General features: G+C 38.2%; 2 protein-coding genes across 13 annotated transcripts; one reads left to right on the plus strand and one right to left on the minus strand.

Annotated features, from left to right (window-relative positions):
- Positions 1-33: 33 nt before the first annotated feature.
- st6galnac4 (ST6 (alpha-N-acetyl-neuraminyl-2,3-beta-galactosyl-1,3)-N-acetylgalactosaminide alpha-2,6-sialyltransferase 4) lies at positions 34-7,326 on the minus strand. Of its 11 annotated transcripts, none has more exons than XM_064308757.1 (6): positions 7,213-7,293; positions 4,685-4,825; positions 4,376-4,546; positions 3,124-3,533; positions 2,754-2,861; positions 34-2,386 (listed from the first exon to the last, which is right to left on the minus strand). In XM_064308757.1, the coding sequence occupies exons 1-6, from the start codon at positions 7,243-7,245 to the stop codon at positions 2,185-2,187; spliced, it is 1,065 nt and encodes a 354-aa protein (XP_064164827.1). In that variant the 5' UTR covers positions 7,246-7,293; the 3' UTR covers positions 34-2,184. The 11 variants fall into 11 exon arrangements, with proteins under 11 accessions (XP_064164827.1, XP_064164835.1, XP_064164832.1 ...); XM_064308765.1 differs by having other exon boundaries at positions 4,759-4,825; positions 7,213-7,230; XM_064308762.1 differs by lacking the exon at positions 7,213-7,293 and adding an exon at positions 5,332-5,495 and having other exon boundaries at positions 4,759-4,825.
- Positions 7,327-7,439: 113 nt separating this feature from the next.
- Positions 7,440-21,989, plus strand: miga2 (mitoguardin 2). 2 transcript variants are annotated; one of them, XM_064307166.1, is made up of 16 exons: positions 7,440-7,524; positions 8,500-8,743; positions 9,175-9,385; positions 9,579-9,700; positions 10,255-10,375; positions 11,002-11,132; positions 11,463-11,580; positions 11,865-11,971; positions 12,193-12,305; positions 12,492-12,564; positions 13,012-13,098; positions 13,345-13,443; positions 13,999-14,133; positions 14,250-14,303; positions 14,863-14,979; positions 17,373-21,989. In XM_064307166.1, the coding sequence occupies exons 2-16, from the start codon at positions 8,648-8,650 to the stop codon at positions 17,571-17,573; spliced, it is 1,785 nt and encodes a 594-aa protein (XP_064163236.1). In that variant the 5' UTR covers positions 7,440-7,524; positions 8,500-8,647; the 3' UTR covers positions 17,574-21,989. The 2 variants fall into 2 exon arrangements, with proteins under 2 accessions (XP_064163236.1, XP_064163237.1); XM_064307167.1 differs by having other exon boundaries at positions 9,579-9,694.
- Positions 21,990-22,542: the final 553 nt, after the last annotated feature.

Raw genomic sequence — 22,542 nt, forward strand, 5'->3', positions numbered from 1 at the left:
TACTTGAGATATAACTTGTATTATGCAACACTCAAAGCATTTAAAAAGTTTAATGGGAAAGTGCAAGCCGTTTTCAACAACTTTGTCACAAGCATACAGAGTGGTTACATAACACTTACACAATTAATACAAAGTTCATTTGGAGCAGCAATGCCATTCAGTTCCGTCACCCACTGGTTATTTAAAAATATTTTCAACAGGACAAAGATGACATGGCAATGGTTCACTCACAACATAACATGATCACAGTCTTGTACAGAATGTATCAAAATGCATCAAAAACAGCAATGAGTGAAATGATTGGCTGCAAATGCACAGGAGAACATCATGCCTGGAATACTCCAAGGTTGTCTAAACACAAGATATTTAATATCAGTACAAGTAAAAATGTAAAAACATTGTGTATTTTACGAGTGCTTGTTATCAATGACTTCCCTTGAGATTACTTGTAACTATAGTTGCATTTGCACCCTCTTTGAACCGTCAATCACAGGGAACCAGAATTTTCTTCCCTTCAAAGAATCTTTGTGTCTCTGGCAGTGAGATAAGGAGAGAACTGAAACTGTTGTGCCAGTATTCCCTGCACTGCATTCCATGCCATAAGACTAAAGGGGACAGGACTATTTACACAATGATGCATTCATGGGTGCCATAAAAATTCACTAAAAAACATATGCCAAAAACACTGTAAAAGTGACAAAGTGGTTGAATGTTTTGTCCACAGAAAAGCATATCATGATTCAGCAATACTGTACATAAACACAGACCTATTTGTAGATTGTATATAATATAAACAGCAAGAGGTTGCTTAGTGGCAACAAAAATGCTTATACAGGCTCCTCTTTATCACAACTGTTTTGAAACTGTTTTTTCAACAATGCATAAGGCACAACAATCTTATCTCCGATATCTGAAAAGTCATATTAGAGCCTTTCATAAGGATTGGCATGTAAAACGGCAAGTATGTCTACATATAACAATGTACTTTCTCCTTCATGTGTCATATTGCACCGAGATATTCTCTTAACCATCTTTCCAGAAGAACCACGTTGTTCTTTTTTTTTTTTTTAAGATTCCATCCCATTGGATAAAGAGACAAATCCAACCTGAATAAGTACTACTTTCAAATGAAGAAAACACATCTGGACACATACAATCATAAACTGTTACGTCAAGTACAGCAATAATATACGCTTTTAAAATAAAATTGAACACTCACGCACAAAGACACAGAGTTCATTAAGAAAGCACAGCAGTAATGTAAGCCGAACTGAATAACCTTTAAAGCAATTTATGGCTTTTAACAAACAAATCGCAGTAAAACAACTGCTTAAATTGACTGTCATCAGTGCATTACAAATAATAAACCAAAGAATACAATAAAAAAAGAATGATTTTGACTGACACCACTTTAAATGTAATAGATGATATTGCTTTACCCGTTAACATTTTTTGGTAAACATTTTGTAATTTCACTATATTTCTGTTTAAAACATCAGCTATCAATAAGCTGCACAGTGCACATATTCAGAAAAGCAAAAATAAAAAATTTAATTTAAAAAGAAACAGTCCAGCCTGCTGTTTCCATTCCATTAAAGCCTGCATTTTTACTCTTGGTTTAGATTAATTCTGAGTGAACTAGAAGCCTGGCTAGAAGAATGCTTTCATTTACTGCATATAAGCATGCTTTGTTGTATGAGTGATTGTCTATCTGTGAATGTTCACACCGACGCACCATGCTACAGTGGCTCTACAGACAAAGTAATGCATGAAGTGCATGTGGTCTGAAGCACATTTCTGTACTGCAACAGATAACGGCCACAGATTTTTGGAAATTCTGAACCAAATAAAACTTGTGAAGTCAGACTATGTATAATTGATGACACGGATACATACAGGACTGTTATGTGGGGAATTGGTTAAAGTAGTGGACTCTGAACCTAAGGGCCGTGGATAGGTACTATACTGTTTTACACCTTATTAGTATTCAAAATTCTAGCTGAATTGCCCCTATATTAAATCCAGCAGAACAAATAGGTGATAGAATGCCTTTAACCTACTAGTAGGCATAACTTTCCAAATACTTCAACCACCAAGCTTAGATATCGAGACAGGCAGTAATTAAATTTGGGGAACCCACTGCATAAAATATAATAGGTAAATTCCAAAATACAACAAATGCATTCAGGAAACATTTTCCCGGGCTGTCCATGAGGGATGATGGAACTGCATTTTTTTGTGGGAGGCCCACCTGCCATAGATGGCCTTCTCTGTGATAAAGCGGTGGCCGCCACGCCGGGCCTTCTCGTGAACACGGTACATGCGGCACTCGTCCATTCGGCCCCTCTCATAGTAGTGGTATGGAACGGCCGTGTGATTGGCCTGGCTGCAGAGACACAGGCCGCGGTTCACTGCAAACTCATACACGGCACAGAATCTTTTATTCCATTTCCCAAGTGAATCATGCACTTTGTGCTCCTAGCTAAATTAACACTTATTTCCATTTATATTGCAGTTATTATGATAGCTTCTATGATACTGTACTACTATGACAGCTTGCCTATTCAGTGTAAAAACTGATTTAAAAGGACCTAGTCTTCAGGGGAAAAAAAACTTTAAAGCCATTCTGCATAGCAGATACACAATTTTCAAGGAAGGTTATAGCATGAAAAGAAGTGGATGCACTGCTAGGCTCTTTTTCTGTTTGACAAAGAAAATAAATCGATTTCGGTCTCCTTTTTAAGGTCACCTACCTGCAGTAGTCATCACTGATCATCCCATATACTTGAATACTGTCACACATATCCATCGCCAGCACCATGGTGAAGAATCCAGTACTCAGGAAAGCCCCCGATTGCATTCTAAATAAGATAATTGGTTATGAAAACATTAAATGACAACACAACTTAGTGAATGCAATTGTGCCCATTTAAAAGGATTGACACTCTTTTTGTAGAATTAGCACATTTTATCTTCATCAATATCAAATTAAGTCCCAAGTCTGAAAAAAAAAAACTCATCATTAGATAATATGCCATTCACGATAACCTTTTTAAAAAAGAAAAATGCATTGCTGGTTTTGCAGCAAACCTATAACCATCCTCAAATGCGCTGTGTTCATACCTGTTTTTCCCCGTTTCATTCTGAAAAAGTCCATCGCAGTACTGAATCTTCTCCCTGGTCACCACATAGATTTTGGCATGGGGATACTTCTTAGCAGCTTTGAGGAGAACGTTGAAAATTTTGCCCTTGCCATCCTGACGCATGTTCCTCTCAGGCCCCCACACAACATACACGGTACCCGCTGACTGCTGAAAGTAATAGGTCTCATTCTTGAGTATCAGTGGCACGCTGGTGTGGGACACAACGCGCAGGCTGGTCTTACTCCCGACATCATGCTCGTACCCCACCGTTGGAGCATTGTTCATGCGGATTACGCAGTCCAGTTCGTCGATTTCCTTCCCTTTGCCTGCTTTCAGCATCTGACCCGAACTGGAAACCAAGGCACATTCTTTACAGTGGACATCCAGGTACTGAAAGGATAGGAAAAATATAGTCTTCGCACCTGCACTTGGTTTTTGTTTTCACCTTAAATTCAGCAACCAATTCACAAGCAAGAAGCCAGCGGAGGCAAAAAACTATAATTATAACCAATCTAACTCGCCCAGGACAAAAGTCAACAGCATTGTGATACAACAAGCATACAAGATAACAAGACAACAAAACCTCTGCACAGCAAATGTAACAGCATTACAATCATGTAACATTTTAACATTTCACAATATGACCAAACTGAACTATACACAGTCAATGTCATAGTGGTACAATGTCAATTACTACTGAGTAATACCTCTTTGTAGCTCTTAATTGATTTTCTAGGTTTACCACTGCACTTCTAGTCGTTATATGTACCAACCTGCAAGTCACTCTGGATAAGATTATCCGCTAAATGCCTAAATCTTGTTTGGATGAAACAAATCTATCAACTAGCCATGTCACTTAAATGAATGTAAAAACACGAAACGTGGCTCCACTCCTTTCTTCAGCATATTTTACAACTGTATGAGTAGTGAATAGAAAGGTGTGATGATTTCTAACAAAATTGAGAAATCCACAAAATATTTACAATATTTAGCAAGTCTTAGCCCCCAAAGGTCTTCTACAGTACACTTGTAGGTTTTGTCAACCCTTGAGAGGACATTCTGGAGAAGAAACCTTTAATACAAGTTAAGAATTCAAACAAAAATCACTAGTTGTTTACTCCCTATATAACCGATTAATTTAATAAATGAATAAAGTTTGAAGCCCAAACGTTTGAGCTTCAAACGTATATACATGCCAGGCCTATACGGACCCAGCCTCGGCGATACCTTACCTGATCCATCTGTCCAGATGTGATCCGGACGTACCCACGAAGACCCACATTTGCCATAATGGTAACATTCAGTTTGGTTACATGATTATACCATAAGACCACTGACAGAGCCGAGACGATCAGCAGACAGATCCAATAAACCCTATGCCGGGATGAGACAAGCCCTGTGGTCTTGGAGAGAGTGAAAATACCAAACAACGCGTCAATGCAACGCAGAGAAATAGGCCAATAGATCGCGGTTCATATGCATTATTTTTATGAGCTCCAAAAAACAGACATAAAACGCATGACAACAGTGCATACTATTACCGGTGGATTATTTCTTTCATCGCAGAAAACAAGTTCACAGTAATCAAAAGGAACGGTACTGGTACCAGACACACCATTTCTTTGCCGGGCTCCTGCCTCCAGCGTGCCTAATCGAAGTGGCAAATGGAAAGCGCATAATTCCTGAAATGAAAAAATGAAAGGAAAAAAAACAACAACTAACGTTTCCGTTAGTCACCTCAATGTTTGCCTCCCAAGCCATTGCAAGTCATTAGCAAATACAGCAAGTTAACGTTCAGGTATGATTACTGATGAACTCAATAGTCATTATTAGCGTTTAGCTGATGTCAATACATGTTAAATACTGACGTTTAGTATCGGCGATCGGTATTTGATCATTTAGCATCGGAACATCGCTTCAACAGCAGGCCAACATTACCTGAAATAGCGAATGTTATATGGCCCTAGCTACCGCTAACAGACCAGCTATGCTTAGCGTAAGGTACCCATCTACATTTCGTTGCTAGCTAGTTAGCTCTTCTTCTTCGCATTATTCTGCAAGAACGGATGTTATACATCAATGTGGATATAAAAACGATACTTCATTTGTCACAATAATTGGATGCTGTTAGTTAATTGCAACGCCACACATGTGAATTAACAGTTAACAATTAACAGTCTAACGTTACCTGGGGTAAATGAGCTATGTCGTAAATTAATTTAACGTTACGCAGGTAACATTTCAGGTATGCATATATTTTGAATTACAGTTGGTTTGGTAGCCGTTGTTATTCAGTAAACTCACTGTGCCTCATTCTCTGTACGAAACAACCAGAGACTGTAAAACAACTAGCAAAATACCGTTATGTTCTTCTTGAGTTTTATGACGGTTGGCAACAACTTTTTGGTGCGTTACCGCCACCTTCCGAACTGGAGTGTGGGTCGGGATATTTATTGCCTTCTAGATCTAATACTGTAATTCGAAGTGCTGTGTTCAGATTCTGTAGATTACTATTCTTCATGAAGTGAAAAATGTACTTAAAACGAGGATCATGTGAGCTCTTTGGAGAATCACAATAATGTTAAACCGCACTTTGCTTTCTGACAGTTTTTTGATCTATTTCTCTCAATCTTGATTATATTTTGGACATTTGCTGTAACTAGAACGTGCTCACTGGTTTCTTGTATATTACAATGGTCACATCTCCCAATAATGTGTTTGCTCATTTAAAATAGTGTGGTGTTTAATCCTGTGTGTCCAAATCTCATTCTAGTAATAGCCACTCCTTCTTTCTACTCCTACCTGCATTCCTTGACCAGTTCACTTCCTCTTGTATTCTGTAAATGTCCTGTCCTTCCCTCATCCTAATTCCCTTTTCACATTTTTTTGTTTCAGTTTTAAGTATACTCTTAATTTCTGCATTACGATAGTCTATTTTAATGTACACTTGTGCCCTTCTACTTGCCTCTTTTGCAAATGTATTTGCTAATTCATTTCCCATACCCATGTTGGATCCACACAAAACAGACACTCATTCCCATAATGTGGATTCTATACAATATTTGTTATAACTCATATAGGATATCAGATCTAGACTCAGAGTGTAAATATTTCTGACTCTTTAGATTTGAGGACTATACTACTACAATCCCGAGTGGCCCCATTTCCTCTACCCACTGTAATGCTAATAAAACTGCCGTCATTTCTCCTGTATGTACGCAGACAAATGTATTCATTTATTCTCTTCTTTATTTTAATATCAAAATCAGGCACAGCGAACACTACCCCTAATCTATTATTACTGCTCTTAGACACATCCATATATATTTGTAAATGTCCATTGACATAACTGATTACAGGTGACAACAGGGGTAAACAGTATTTAAACACATGCATTTGATTGTAGGTTGGTTGCACACCAATTTTACTGTATGATTTATACATTTGTATCCCTAAAGAGCAATATATGCCTCCACATTTCTGATTGTAGGATACAAAAGAATTTTTTGGAGGTACTTTGTAGAAAAATACATTCTGGTGTATTTTACCCATACCTGGGTGTTAAGTAGCTTAGAACATTTGCCAATTCCGTCAGATATATTTGGATGACTGGAACGTCGTTATGCATTTCTTGTGCACCTTCTTGGCATAAATTGCATTCATATAATACTTTTCATTTCATGATCTCAAAACAGTTTACATATGCTGAGGTGACCTTACTTCATCTGCCATCAACATGGACACCTACCTAGAGGATGCACGGCAGCCATTTTGCACCAATTCTCAACACACTTCAGTTGAAGTGGAAAAGTAACCAAGGGTTAACAAACGATTAAACTGGGAGATAGTGAGGTGGACATAGCTGGGTTGAAAATTTGGCTGGATTATCATGGAATCCCTCTCTACACTGTTTGGATATCTCCGCAGGCACGTTTATATTTAATTGTCCATTCGGAAACCTGTGAGTAATGTGACAAATATCACAATTTAGTAACATTTGTGAGTGACTTAGCATCTCCCATGACACAGAAAAATACCGCAATGTCCGAAAAAGGAAGGTATAGGTTACCTTCGTACGACGATAAAACTGTCCCTCTCGCATCACACTGCATCTAAAAAGGTATCATCTGATATCAACCCCACTGCTTCCAAAGAAGGAAATGAACCTTGATCTTTAATTTAATTGGGTATTTTTTCACGTTACGCTTTATATAACGATTTGACTGGCCAAAAAGCAACAACGATTGCTCATGCTTAATATTTATTGGTCTAAATAGGCATCAATATTGCTTTGCAACGCCCCTATGAAAGCGACAGGGTTAGTATGTGACATGCAGGAGAGAAAATGCCCTTCTCCACTGTATGATCATACTGCTGCACAGTGAGTATCTATATTAGAAAAAATGTTGTGTAATTTTAACAGATTATGTTTGTTTAACACTAGATGATTGTTGAAACTTTGCAAATCAATGTATGGGTGCATACAGAATCACTGGCTTCGCAGAAAAAGTTAGGCAAATCCAAAATGATCTGTTTAGCTAGTTAGCTGTTGGTAACTATTGATTGTATCCACAACAACACCTAATTATCGATACTTTACTAATACAGAAAACAACACTATTGTAATGAGTTATGTGGACCATCTTACAAGGAAGCTTGGCACTAATTACATGACAGTACAGATGATCCAGCTGGTTAACTCGCTGCATCGAGAAAAGCTATTTTATGTTGAGGTTTGTTGGAACTTGTGTGGTAACATTAAGAGTACATTAAGTTACTTTTACTTTCTTTTTTGTAAATTATGCATGATATCGCAAATGATGGCTTACATTATCGGCTGTTAACCAGGTAGAATGGCACAGTCCCGCAGCAATGCATACGAAGAAGGCGGCTAGATAGCTTGAGTCAAGTTTGTATTGACATTGAGGTGCCGGGTGTGTATAAATTACAACGTTGCCTGGTGAATGGATCGATCATGAAGTGCGTACAGATTTTAAACGAAGATATGAATGTAATTAATTCTCAATGTAGTTATATTTATATCGTTTATTGTCAGTTGGATTATATATAATGTGCATGTATTGTCATGCTTTTGGAACATGCCTGTGTGATTTGGCACAATGGTAAGAATGTGTTTCAGTGTTTGCATCATGTATGTTTTTTTACAAGGTAACGGTTATGCAAAAATATATATGGCTGCTTTAGACAAATGGAATATTGTGCAGAAACCTGATAGCAGTGGTTAAGAGACTCGGTGTGGGATAATGGCTAAGACTGACCTTCATTTTAGATATTTACAGAAGTTTCTGACAAACCATGAAATAGTGACCTGTACATTGTAACCTATTTGTTTCAGTGGTTACAGGGCTGAGCAAACATGGAGCTCAGAGACTACTAAACCCACTGGTCCAGTCGGGGGCTAACTGGACCCTGTATGCGCCACACCTAGCTGGGGCTCAATGTGAGCAGTAGTTCAGCAGTGTTGTTGCCACTGCCAAGCTGAGATGTCAATGAGACGGACGGAAGGTGTGTCCATTGTCCAGGCCTTGGCCATGACTGTGGCCGAGATACCTGTGTTTCTCTACTCCACCTTTGGGCAGGTAAACACTGAAAATGTCCCATCATATCTAACTCATATTCTCTTCAATCTTTCATCTATGTTTTTCTTCTCGCTGGCTCTGTCATTGGCTGGTCAAAGATAAAGAGTTTCCTGAGTGTTCTGTTCTTGATAAAATCTTATCGAAATCTGCAGTATGAATGTTGGTCATAACATGTCAGTGGCAAATGTCACAAGTAGATGCGTTTAAGAAAAAAATTAAACCAGCTCCTTTTACTATCATTATCACAGTGCTGAAATTCCATGGGCATTCTAACAATCACACATTTGTTTAGTTTTAAATTATTCTGAAGAATTTAAACAAGCAATGCATGCATGTATTCTGCATCTTAATGAATTCAAGTGAGTCTGATATGTGTAGTGTATGACTGCACCGAGGAATAAGTCTCTTACAGTGCATATCCCTCTCTTCAGTCCATTTTCTCCCAGCTACGTCTCTCACCCAGCCTAAAGAAAGTGCTGTTTGCGACTGCGCTGGGAAGTGTGGCCCTAGCACTCACTGCCCACCATCTAAAGAGGCGTGGTCGCAAGAGAAAACAGGTGACGGCATCAAAGGATGCCCAGAAAGCACCAGCAGTGCCAGAGACCTTTCTGAGAGCAGGGAGGCAGTCATCACTTAAGAGAGGTAAAGCCAGCAAATTAAAAAAACATCTGTGATCTGATTTCATATCACCAGGTTTATGGAAGGATTTGGTACTCCGAGTGTGCTCAGCATCCTCGAGTTGTAGGCTATACCAATCCATGATCCATTTTTTGTTTTTGAACAGGTAGCGTAGACTTATGTCCTGCCAAGATTTACTTTCCATTCTCATTTTCAGGCCCGTTTCTAGGCCGACAGGTGATGAGCCCCAGCACAAGGAGCAATGACACTATGAGTGGCATTTCTTCCATTGCCCCTAGCAAGCATTCAAGCTCTTCTCACAGTCTGGCATCGGTGAGTGTGCGTTTTGCCTTGTCCTTGTAGTGTCACACAGTCTCCTTTTCGGACCATGAGATGCTGATATCTACAATGCTCGTTGTGCACTTCTAGGTTTTGTTGAGATGTACTGTAAAATATCTTGAAAGTTTTCAGACGGTTCTTAACCTTATTGAATGGGAGTGAAAGATTGCACTGCAGTATGGAAACTTGGCCTTGCTCTGTCTATCCATTTGTCTGTTTTTATTGTTGCTGCATGTGGATCGTGCTCTGCTTGTTGGGAAATATGACAGACTGGAATTACTTGTCATGCGCAATTCTATGGGGGCCATAGAAACGCCTGACATGTAAAGTTTGCTGATGATGTTATCAGTTGTAGGAAGGCTGTCACTGATTTTGCACCATTGTGCCATTGTGTATTAGTGGAGACAAGTGTTGGCAGAGTGGACCATTTAAAATTTCTGAGTACTACAATTTCTTCAGATTTGAAATGGAAGGATAATGTGCAGACTGTTTTTCTTAAGACAGTTCAAGAAATCTGGTCTTTGTTGATCTTGTCATCACATTGTCTCTGACAGATGCAGGTTCCTCTCTCGCCAAGTCAGTCAGGAAATCTGACAACCCCATGGGAAACGGAGCCAGTGGAAGAAGAGCCTGGAGCACTGGAGGATTCCAATGCAGAGAACCTGTATATCATTGGTAATTCCTCCTCTATCTCAATCTGCATTCTTCGGGTTGGTTTGTAAACAAGGCCTTCAGAAATTCAGGTTGAACCAACAAAACGTGTTTTTGCCAGAGAAAAAACAGTGGGAAAAGCCTGAATTTCCCCTCTGAAGGTTTCTGACTACATTCATGGTAAAGATTTTTTAAAAATAATAATAATAATAATAATAAAAAACACAATTTGGGCACAAGCATTTTCAGTGCTGAAAGTTGTCAGTGGAAAAATGCTTCTGTGAGTAAGAAACCTATGAGACTAGTTGAGACTGAGCCCAGTTATTTTTTTTCTCTCTCGCTATTGTGGTGAACTGAATATTCTCTTTTGATTAGGAGTGTAAGCTACACAACATTCATTGTATGGTCACAGAAAAAATGCAATGCAAAACAAATAGGAATGTGTGAGTTAAGTGTGCTGGTTTGGTCAAAAGTATAGACTAAATTAATGTTATTTTACATTAAATTGAATCTATTACCTGACAGCACAGATATACCAGTGTTTTAAGATTTTAAATTGGCTGGGCTGAGCAGGGTAATGTCCTTGTGATGCCTGGACCTTGATATTAGTCTGTTTGAATAGTTATTTAAACCAAATTTGTCTTCTCTAGGAATGGAGCTGTTTGAGGAGGCATTACAGAAGTGGGAACAGGCCCTGAAAATTCGACACAGGAGCCACTCTGGAGAGTCTGACAGCACCAGCCTTGTCCTCAAGGGGGCAGCACTCCCTGAAAAGCCAGTGGTACTTGTTATTCTCACAGCATGTTTAGTACAGGACTGAGATTAGCACAGATTATTTTATACCTATATTTTTGAAATAGAGCGTTTTTTATATTTCTGTTATGTTTTTTATATCCATCTTCTTCACCCATATAACATTGTCCCAGTTCTCTGCAGTCTCCACAGAATTCGATATTCTGTTTCTTTTCTTATTGATTAAAGACCCCTTTTCCATTTTTGAGTGTTGTTGACTATATAGTGCCGCCTATGTTTCCATTTTAAGGCTTAATATTTGCCTGGGTCATCAGAGGTAGGACTCCATATGGATGTGTTTCCCTGGCTATCATTTCAGACTGAGTCGAGGAACAAAGTCTTTGCAGAGAAACTGGAGACTCTTCTCCACCGGGCATACCATCTACAAGAAGAGTTTGGAACTACCATCCCTCCTGACAGCCTACTGACAGACTTTGGTAATAGACAACTCTCAGCGCCAGGCCTAACCTTATCTGGAGCTGTGAGGATTCCACCTTTTCTATATAAATTAAGAAGGAATTGTTTATTTTAAATAGGAAATGCTCTGAATTATTTTTAACAGTTGAAATGAAAGCAGTCTTTTTTCTGGTGGATTCTCCACAGCTTGTTCTCTTTATTGGCCTCTCATTCTAGCCCTTTTGATATTAGACACTTTCTGCAGCCCTTCCAGCATTTCCCACTCTGCTCAGTTTTTCAGTGCTGTTTTTTGCTGTTATTCCAGAGAGCGAAGGGACTCTCATCCTGCCCAACGTGGAGAGTTTTAATCAATTAAGGGAGGATGATGCCTCCACTGTTACTTCTGACGACTCTTTCTTTTCTGCAGCTGAGGTGAGGAGCCGCTCTGCCTCCACTTGGCCTTGTAACATTATTAAAATCTGTATACATTCCTGCACTGTTCTTGTTTTATTGATGCAGAGAACATTTAATTTTATGTCTCCTGAAGATGTTGTTGGTTGTAAATCTGTGCTTAGGTCTGCTTTGATTTTTGAAGTGATGTCCTTGAGTTAATCCCTTATTCCCTTTAACTTGGACCCTGGTTATCTGTGCAGTTGTTTGACGCTTTCTCTCTGGAGGATACGTTCCAGCCGCTGAGGCCAGCGGCTCTGTATGAAGAAGCGCTGGCGCTGGTGAGAGATGGGAACGTGGCCTGCAGATCTTTCAGGTAACAGTGCAGTCCGTCTCGGCAAGGCAGGAGTGTTGGGCAGCAGTTAGTGTCTCAAGACTCCGGGTACTTGAGGTCACAGTGTACTTGAGTACTTCAGAAGGGGAAGTTTGTGCATGTGTAACTGACTCTGTGTGCTTGGATGAGCTTCACTGTCCAGGGGTTTGCCATTTTCTTTCTGTGTAGGACAGAGCTCCTGGAGTGCTATGGTGATGAGGACTTCCTGGCAAAACTGCACTGTGTGAGACAGGCCTTTCAGGTGTGTCCTCTGTTTCACTCTCTCAGTCAGACTGCTTTGCACTTCCTGTGGGCAGATTATGTAGATAACTGACACATTTATACACAGCCAAATACTCTTCTCACTCCAGTTATTTAAAGATCTACAACATGAAAATGTACTACAGAAAATATTATAGCTATGGTTGACTAGTTTTTTTTTTATATAATGATGTAGTCGCTTATTTTTGTTGAAAGAAATGGCTAATTGTTTTTTGACTGGTTAATGGCTATTTGTATTTGTTTTTTTTGCTCGTTTATGATATATTTACAGTGAATTGCACAATAATTTCTGAATAGTCCTGAATCCCTTTAATACAATTTACCTGGTGGTGGATTCCTGGTGATGTTTGCTAAGGTTTAGATTATTCCTTGTTTGGTGGTAAATTTGGACTCCATTTGGTAAGTAATTTTGAGCGTCTGTCTGCAGGTGCTCTTGCTTGATGAAACTCATCGAGTGTTCTTCAGCGAAACGGGGAAACAGATGATCACAGGGCTTATGACCAAGGCCAACAAGGTGAGCACTTTTATGTCCAGTCTTCCAAAAGTAATGTGAATGGTCTGTACTATAGCACATGGTGGGTTTGGGAAATGGCACCAGAAGACGTCCGTCTTTGTCTGAGGACCATCTTTCAGGGGCTTTCATACCTTGACCATATTCATCTATTTGAATAATCCTTCTGTTTGGCTGAATTTGAGTATTTCCACTGCTGACTGTGAGTGTGTTGCTTTGTTTCTGATGCAAATCATATCCCATTCCTAGAGCCCAAAGGCATTTTTGGAGAGCTATGAAGACATGCTCCGCTACACTCAGCGAGAAGAGACGTGGGGCTCTACAAAAATGGAGCTGGAGGGGCGAGGCGTGAGTTTGTCTGCCCATCCACCACAGCGCAATACCTTGGTAGTGATAATGGCACAGAGTGAAGGATTGCTTGCCTGCTCGACCACCGAAAGTAGTTTGTGAAGAGAACCAGTTTAGCACCAGAAGGGAAGCCTTAGGTGGCACACAGTATCCTGCTGAAAACCTCACACTCAAGACATGGCCCTGTTAATTGATTTGTTCCAGTAAAAAAAGTTGTCCTGTTTCACTGTGGCCATTTCTGAAACCCAAGAGAATATGTTTTGTTCAGTAGCTTCCGTAGCTTCACTTTGTCAAGAAGGGAGACATTGAGTTGATATTTTCATTGGCTGCAATACAGCACAGGTTAAGGATGAATATGCTATTCACTAATTTTCCAAGTGGAGCTCAATGTGGCAAATGTCTTTGAAGGTGCAGCTTTACCTTTACAGCAGGCCCGAGCTGCCTGGGCAGTGCTCAGTGGTTGGTAGAAGTGTATATGTAACATACAGGCCAAATCAAAAGCCCCGAGTTTTGATTTGTCTGTTCCGGAGCCAACCAGCCATCCCCCTCTGCTAGGTGGTATGCATGAACTTCTTTGACATTGTGCTGGACTTCATTCTAATGGATGCTTTTGAGGACCTGGAAAGCCCGCCGTCCTCCGTGGTGGCTGTGCTCAGGAACCGCTGGCTCTCCGACAGCTTCAAAGAGACGGTGAGTACCACTGGGTCCTCTGTGAAGACCAGCTGTATTATAATGGTCTCATTTCAACAGTCATGACTAAAGAATGTGATAGAAACATTACCCAACCATGTTTATGTGCCTTACAGGCACTAGCAACTGCGTGCTGGTCTGTTTTGAAGGCCAAGAGACGACTTCTCATGGTAAGCTGATGTGAACCGATTTGCAGCATCATCTCCATTATGAATTAAATTGCTTCATAAATTGATATGTTGGTAGGATACGATGATAAGCTGAAGTTTAATGCAGTTGTTTTTTTAACTGGATGACATGATACTGAGCATGTTGTTGGTAAGTGTGGAGTTGTTTTAACTAGCTAGTGATTACAGACATGATGTATAGCAAGGCAAAAAAATAATATACTAAAGTTTTTGGATAATGGTAATGTGTGTGTGTGTGTGTGTGTGTGACGATTCAAATGAGTATCTCAAAGAAATCGTTGTTATACTCAAATTAATTTTATTGGTTCTTTTAGATGTTTTATATTACAACTATTACAACTATTTACAATTGGTAAGTGTAAACATGCAATATTTGAAAACCATGTTCATTTTTATTTGGCCAAATATGTAAATAGAACTTTACTGAAATATTAAATCCTGTTACCTCACAGTTGTCTTGTTTTGCCGGGTTAGCTGTAGGTTTAGGTTATTCCCTTGTTTGTCTGAATCACTAACCAGGTTCCCTTTTCCTGGACAATAGGTTCCAGATGGCTTCATATCACACTTCTATGCCATTTCTGAGCATGTGAGTCCAGTTCTGGCGTTTGGGTTCCTGGGTCCCAGACAGCACCTCGGTGAGGTGTGCACCATTTTCAAGGTGATGCTGAGTTTTTTTAAGTGTGAAAATAAGGAAGGGTCTAGAGATGTATGATTTTGGTGAAAGGCCTTAAATACATTTTATTTTGTCATGGAGAGGTCAGGTCATCTTAAGGGTAATGCTCATTAATTCAGAGAATGATCATGAGCAGACAAGCAAGTAAAGTGTGTTCATTCTGGCAGCTAAATAGACTGTAAATATGATTTGCTGTTAGAATCAGATTATGTTGTTTCAGCCTGAGTGTTTGCTTGTCTCATTGGTGACCTTCTCTAGTCAATCCACTACCTAGAGTCTGCTTGTGCCAGCTCTGTATGAAGCATACTTTGCCTGTGCTGGTGGAAAGTGATGGGAGAGGGTGTGCATGTTCGCTCCCTTCCAAACTGGGGGAGATGTTTGCGATAATTGGCTTGAAGGTAGAATTAGACATTCCAAATTGTAGAGAGAGAGAAGGGAGAATAAGGAACTAAAATTGGGCTCATTAATTGATTCACGGAATTGGATAATGCTTAGTGCTAATTAAGACTCTAGGGTAGATTTATTAAATGATTGCTTATGAGTTCAACTGGGAAATGTGTTGCTAAGGGCTTGGAAATAATAATACAAGGGAGATTCAAATCCGTAATGACCAAATTTGTGGGTAAGATCTTTGTTTTGGGGGGATGTCGCCTTGGATTTTGTCATTAAGGTCAATTGAGAAGTTGAAATTGAATTTACTAAACTTATTTTCAGCGCTGGCTTTCCATTTGTGTGGAAATTATAAAAACCTGTAGTTATAATTTGTGCAAAACATGTTAAATATTTAACCACAAAGTAATGAATTATTTAACCAGTGAAATCCAGGTTGATGGTACACTTGTTGCAATAGAGCGGAGCATATCTGCAAGTCTTCTCTAAGTCTTTTATCTAGAGATCCCATTGCATCTAGGATAGGGCTCATGTGTAATATGGATGAATATTTATTTATTTGGGGGAAAACCTATATGTACAATTATCAGTTTAATTGAACTTGGTCTTGTTCTGTTGACTCTCCTGTTATCATGGGATGTGCAGACATCGGATAAGCTAAAATTGTAACTACCTTGTAATAGGAGTCCCACAACAACATAACCTACCCTGTGATTTGTAGAAGTCAAGCACAATCTATACAAATTTATCGATGCAAAAAAATTTCTCTTATTTGCATGACCTGGGCTAGGCAAACTAAGGCCCGAAACGTACCCTAAGTACATGAACACAAATGACAATGCCGGGCCGACTCACTACAAACGCGCAGCCAGGTTGTACATACTCGATGTGCGTTCTTATGCCCCTGTCAAGGAAATAAACCCGAGTGGTTCCAGGACAGGTGCAAAAGACTGAGTGGAAGAAAGCACATTACATTACATTACAGGCATTTGGCAGACGCTCTTATCCAGAGCGACGTACAACAAAGTGTATAACCATAACCAGGAACAAGTATGACGAAAACCCTAGAGAGAAGTACCGTTCCAAGTGCAGGGAACAACCGCATAGTTCAACTTGGACCCTGAAGGGTAAACTGATTAACACTAACACAATCGAGAACAGCAACAACGCAGTCTATGCAAAAATACAAGCAGTAGTTAAGACAAGTGCATTAACTAAGTCACCTACAAAACAGCTAGCCTACCTAGTTACAACCCTAAGCACAAATCGAAGAAGACTACTTCATCCTGTTGTTGCCTGCTATAGGATCTCTTACTGCAGCTCACGCTTTCTTTAGGTGGATGGATTCACTTATGTAGAGCAGTTAATCAGTTTTAAATGGCTTAGTTCACAAATTCATCCAACTCATTGTGAATGTAATAATAATAGAAGGGACAAATATGTAGGCCCACAAAATATCATAAGTATTGTTTCTGTTTAATCATTATTTAATTATTCCATATTTTTGGAGTTTAGATCAAGATTGATATCTTCTCATGACCAAAGCTAGGATGAATGCAGTAGGGATTTTATCAGTCTATGTTGGAAACATCTTAAAATTAACCCGCTTGTCCATGTAAAGTGAGAATATCTCCTTGAGTCATAATTTACACAGAAAGATGTTTTATTCCTTTGGGTGCTTATAGAATGTATGCTTCATATGATTATGTATCTTGTAATATGTATAAAACAGCAGATGTAAAATGTAAAACTTGTATGAGGTAGCAGTGGAATTCTCAAATAATTTTCCTAATGCAAGAAAAATGTATGATTTACATGTATGCTAGGAAATGGTATTAACTGTAGTCACCATTCTCAAAGTTAACTTAATATATAGCACAGAAGGGTGACCTGCACTGTTATAGTTTATCTTATTTCTGGAAGCTTTGTGTTTGCTGTATAATACTGTGTGTGTTCAATAATTTAATGTGGTGATTACTTCCCTCCAGCAACAAATTGTACAGTACCTGAAGGACATGTTCGACCACGATAAGGTTCGCTTCACAAGCGCTCAGTCACTGGCGGATGACATTCTGAGCCTCTCTCATCGGAGGAGTGAGATCCTGTTGGGATATCTCGGCATCAGCAGCCTCCTGGAGGCCAATGGCTCCCTGCCTGTCGGGAATGGTGGATCTGCAGATCATCAGTGAGATGGCCTGGACTAGACTTGCAGGACAGAACTGAGACACTCACATTCAGTATGTTTCCATCTGTCCTCATCCTGGGGTAATCATTTTTAAAACTTTCTGTGTCGTGTTGGAGATCCTCTTGCTATTGCGGCCCTCTTTCATCACTGCAAAAACACTGAGAGAGACAGCCTTTTCATAAAACTTAGGGAATAAAACATTTTTGACCCTGCATTGGCCAAATGAAAACTTGCAATGTGGTCTGGATGTTACGTAATGAAAGACTTGCAGTGTATCCATCAAGTCCATGATTACTTAATGATTGACTCCCATTTAATCCCATCAAGAAAGTGGTTTGACTTTTTAAAAGAAGAGCTTGATGATTATTGAAGAAGAGAATATGAAAGTTCAATTGGTTGTATAATAAACGGCTTAATGAAATCCATCTTTGGTCTGAAACTGGCATAGGTGGTGATTTCTCCTCTAAATCCTCACGTCAATGTGAGGTAAACAATGTGAAAATGCATGGATTTCTAGTAGTCAGACAGTGTTTAAAAAAAAAAAAAGATCCTGCAAGCCATAGTTATGCTGCTATATTCACAGAAACAAATGTGTGTAAAGACTGTGTTAAAAGTCAACAACATTATGGCCTGTAATACAAATTTCTGGCTGAATAGTAACATTCCAGTGACTGACCCCATAGTCAACTCCAGAGAAACCTAAGGAGGAGTAGCCGCAAAGCAAGCCAGAAGTGCAGTCTACAAAATTTCCCATGTATGTAGGAGCAAACGGGTTTCGACAGTCATGGTTGATCTTTCTTCTCAAACTGGACTATTCTCTATGGTAGATTGTAAAAGGTTACAAGTGGTTTCATAAATTAAAATGTAAATCAATATGTGTAGGCTGTGGTTTAAAAAAAAAAAAAAAAGCTTTGTGGAATTCAATTTGGTTCAAGTGGTTACAATGTGCAAAATCTATTCAGCTGAATTTTCACAACATAAATAACGTCACTGATTCCTATGACATAATCACCCTGTCTGCTTTCACCATATTAGCACTTTATAAATAAAAAAAACTGAAAAATGGAATCTTGTGTAATAGGAACTGAATTATTGCTCACTTAATCAATCAGATAATATTTTTATTATTTAGTTTTCTTTTGTATTGGTCAGTTTTTACATTGGAAGTTGGAAGTGTCCTCTGGAAATATTTAATAAGGAAACTATTGCATATTTATGGAGAAATTAATGAACCGTAATGGGAGCGATTGTGGTTTTATGGGAATGTCATCGAAAAGGTTAATGAATTATTATGAATGAACTGTGCACTCAAGTATTTGGTAGAATAATTCATTATATGTTGTAATTTCATGTTTATGTTATTGCTACAGCTGTAAGGGGGGGTGTCCCCATGAGCTTGCAGTTGTCATATTTTAGAAATTCAGTATGTGGTGCAATATCAAAATGAAGCAAGGTTGCTTAAAGAATTACTTGCTTTACAATACAGTTGGCTGTATTTTCCAGTCAGCATAAATGTTAGATTGAAGAAATAAAAGGAAAGGCAAATGAAAACTATATTAAAGATACCCACTGTAATCATTCTAAATAATCTTTGCATGTGTACATGTAGTCCGTTGATCCATTCAAGAATATTTTCTAATACAGGATAACTCATTTACAATACTGTACTCATTTTTTCAATGTTGGTAACCAATGGAAGTTTGATTTGTTGATACACTGAACTTGTGGCCTAGTCCATGCTTCAATATTAAATATATAAATGGTCATGATCTCTCCTTACAAGTAGACATAATGACAAATGTCAACTGCACATGTATTGGTCTATCACCAATTGGCTTTAATATGTTAGAATAGATGAATTTGTGCAGATATTAATAGAATTTGCATAGATTTATGCACTGATTTCAGAATCCAGGTCTTTGTACCTTTTTAACTGTATGTAAACATCCTTTTCTGGGAATTTAGTTCATTACATACATACACAGTTAGTTCATTCATTAATATGTTATTTATTTGTTAAAGTGTCACTTTTGGGTGTGCCTTTGAGATTTTACAGCACCCTGGCATTTGTGAGGTGCAGGAGTGTTATATATATATATAATTTTGAGACATTTTAAAGTGCTCAACCTTAGGCCTTTTCCCTCATCGCAGCTGAAAAAAAATAATTAATCCCTTGAAATTTCTGAGACAAGCTTGACTTTTTCTGGTGGCCAATGTAATTACTGTATATTGTTGATGAAGCTCTGAAGTATGACTGCACATTTAGGTTTGCTATCCATGCCTTTATTTTATAAACGTGTAATGCCAGCAAGAATTGTGTCATTTAAACCATTGTGAATATTTGTTTTTCATACTCAATCTGTATTTCTTTTGCCTTTTGTCAAGTGAGCATGAATGAGATGACTTGTAATTCAATGTTTGTTGTATGTTTTCTTTTCCTAATTTTTCAAAGAGTAATTACACTTCCACCAAGAAAATACTGCATTGTGTAGCAGAAATACTTTGCTGCATAGTTTTGTCTTGTGGACCACCTTGTTAAAATCAAAGTAAGGGTGGGTGCTGTCTTTATGCAGTAAACTACAATTACCTCAAGTAAAGCTTTATTATTTTTGAATCTAATTCAAACTTCAGATTTAGATTTTCTGGTGGCATATTTACAAAAATAAAAAATAAAATAAAAAAATAAAACATTGTTGCTAGTAGTAACTTGTCAGGACAATTCATACATTTTTATCCTCAGGAACAAGAGGGTTGTCCATTATGGATCGCTATTTATTAGTATGATTGCCAAAGGCAATAATACTGCTTCTAATGCCTAGACCATGTATGTTGATTTTTAAATTTCAAGTGACCGCATTGTCACGCTATAAAAATTTCTTTCTGTGAAAACCATTGGAGTCTGAGCTGACTGTCTACTTCAGTTTGTAATCAGGGCCTTGGACGCATCACCATTTCAGGATGTTTCTTTGATCATTAAATCATTACTAAAATGACCAGACCTACTGTTGTAAAACTAACTTATGTTTTAAAGTACAGTACAGAACCTAGAAACACTGTTTGCTTGTACTTAATTTACATACTGTTGTTTCTCATGGTACTATAGCTTGAATAGGAGGATGGAATTAATTATGTAGTACTTACTAATGTGCCATCTAAACATTCATAAATGCTTATGTAAATAATTGTAAGTGGTCATACTTTGAGTTATATCACCATTGATACAGCAAGTGATATCACAATTGTATTGCAAGTGAGGGACAGGATACATATTGTCTTATGAGAGACCATTCATAGAAATGCTGTTTTTGCCACAAATAATATTTAATAAGTGATACATTTAAAGTGTTAAAAGTATGAAGAGTAAACCTCTGTGATAAAATAAATTGACCAAAAGATGATTAAGCAGCACTTAAAATGGTAGTTACTAGTTTCTGTCATACTTACTCCACCAAAGCAATGGCAGCATTTTCATTTTACCACAAGATCGAGAAACGGTAGGGGATGCATTGAAATAATCTCTGGTTCCAAACAGTTTGTGTTTTGGATTTTATGTATTTTTAATCTTGGCCAAAAGCTTTCTCCAAATTACTGGGCCATGTATTTTTCAATTTCCTCTTAATCCAACTTCATGAAAGGCTGCAATCTTGAAATAACATGTTACTGACATATATCATTGTTATAGGATTGATATGAGTTTAATTCAAGTTGCTTGGTAATGCCTGCAAATAGTTTACTCTGAATATCACTGCATGATTTAGCTAAAGCCTTGCAAGTACTGTATGATACAAGAGCATACATTTCATTCTTAGATTTCATAATGACATAGACAATTGCAAATATGTCAATGAAAAGGTTAAACTGAATTACAAGAAACATGGTGGGTGCATGTAAATTTTAATATATAAAACTTTTATTTGGCCAACCACAGAACACTAAACAATTTACAGAAAGCCTTGATTAGATTAAATAAATTCTCACCTGACTGAACTGTTTGACTCAGGCTGGTACAAAACATAATTCCTTAAACTGAGTAGGTGTGTATATATGCCATGTTCAGGCTGTTGATGCTCATTTTTTGTCTTTCTGTTTTGGCATTTCTGGAAAATGTCTTCGGCAGAAAGGCACATAAATCCTGCCTTCGTGTGAATTCATCTTAGTAACTTGTGCATTTTGTCAAAGCTGTTGTTTATGAATTGCCCAATTGATTTATTTCCTTTGTGTATTTGTCAGTGTGTTAAAAGTATTCCTCTGTACTGTAGCTATATGTCGCTGTTTTCCATGTGTGCCAGACAGGTGAAATGCCATATGGGCTGGGTAATACTGTCACCTGAATGGTGCAGTTAAATAACCTTGTCCTATTACAAAAGGAAACTTGTGAAATGTTCCCGATTTGATTAAATAAAATCCATAATTTATAGCACATTCTTTGTGGTGCTCACTGACCAAAGCTCTTATCCTTCACAAGCAATTTACATCCTTCCACCAGCATTCCACATAGACCCTGTCCTCCAGTTTACACTTATTATACAGTAATGGTTTGGAAGCCTAGTGGTTGTAACTGATATATGAATATGATTAGTAGAGTCACCTTAAAATCTCCTTCAAGTAGCTTTATTATGTTGTTAAAAATGATTGGTTGACTCAAGAAAAGTCTTTTATTCATAGAAAAAAACATTTTTTAAGATGTGCCTGTTTCAAGGGGGACATTCCAAATCTCAGCTACACCTAAAACCTCTTATCAAATAAATTCACTAATCTCACAATGGTACTCCACTGCAGCAGTCTACAGCTGTGTGAATTTCATGATTTGTGCCCTTTATATGTTATTGCAGATTAAACTGGTTTGCAAATAATTGAATTTTGTGTCTTAGAACATCATCTAGCCTACATTGTGTAGGACATTAAGGTTAGACAGCCATTTTGTCTGTGCATTGCAATCACAGTGATCACTATTATGTTAATAGGCTGTGATT

Source organism: Anguilla rostrata, chromosome 14 (assembly GCF_018555375.3).
Source record: "Anguilla rostrata isolate EN2019 chromosome 14, ASM1855537v3, whole genome shotgun sequence".
NCBI lineage: Eukaryota > Metazoa > Chordata > Actinopteri > Anguilliformes > Anguillidae > Anguilla > Anguilla rostrata.

Coding starts and splice junctions, on each gene's coding strand:
- st6galnac4 (XM_064308757.1), bottom strand. CDS start 7,245: ATGCGAGAGGGACAGTTTTATCGTCGTACGAAG. Junction 4,547..4,684: donor ATGAAAGAAATAATCCACCG/GTAATAGTATGC, acceptor ACTCTCTCCAAG/ACCACAGGGCTTGTCTCATC. Junction 2,862..3,123: donor AATGAAACGGGGAAAAACAG/GTATGAACACAG, acceptor TATCTTATTTAG/AATGCAATCGGGGGCTTTCC.
- miga2 (XM_064307166.1), top strand. CDS start 8,648: ATGTCAATGAGACGGACGGAAGGTGTGTCCATTGTCCAGGCCTTGGCC. Junction 11,133..11,462: donor CACTCCCTGAAAAGCCAGTG/GTACTTGTTATT, acceptor CTATCATTTCAG/ACTGAGTCGAGGAACAAAGT. Junction 12,306..12,491: donor GTGGCCTGCAGATCTTTCAG/GTAACAGTGCAG, acceptor CTTTCTGTGTAG/GACAGAGCTCCTGGAGTGCT.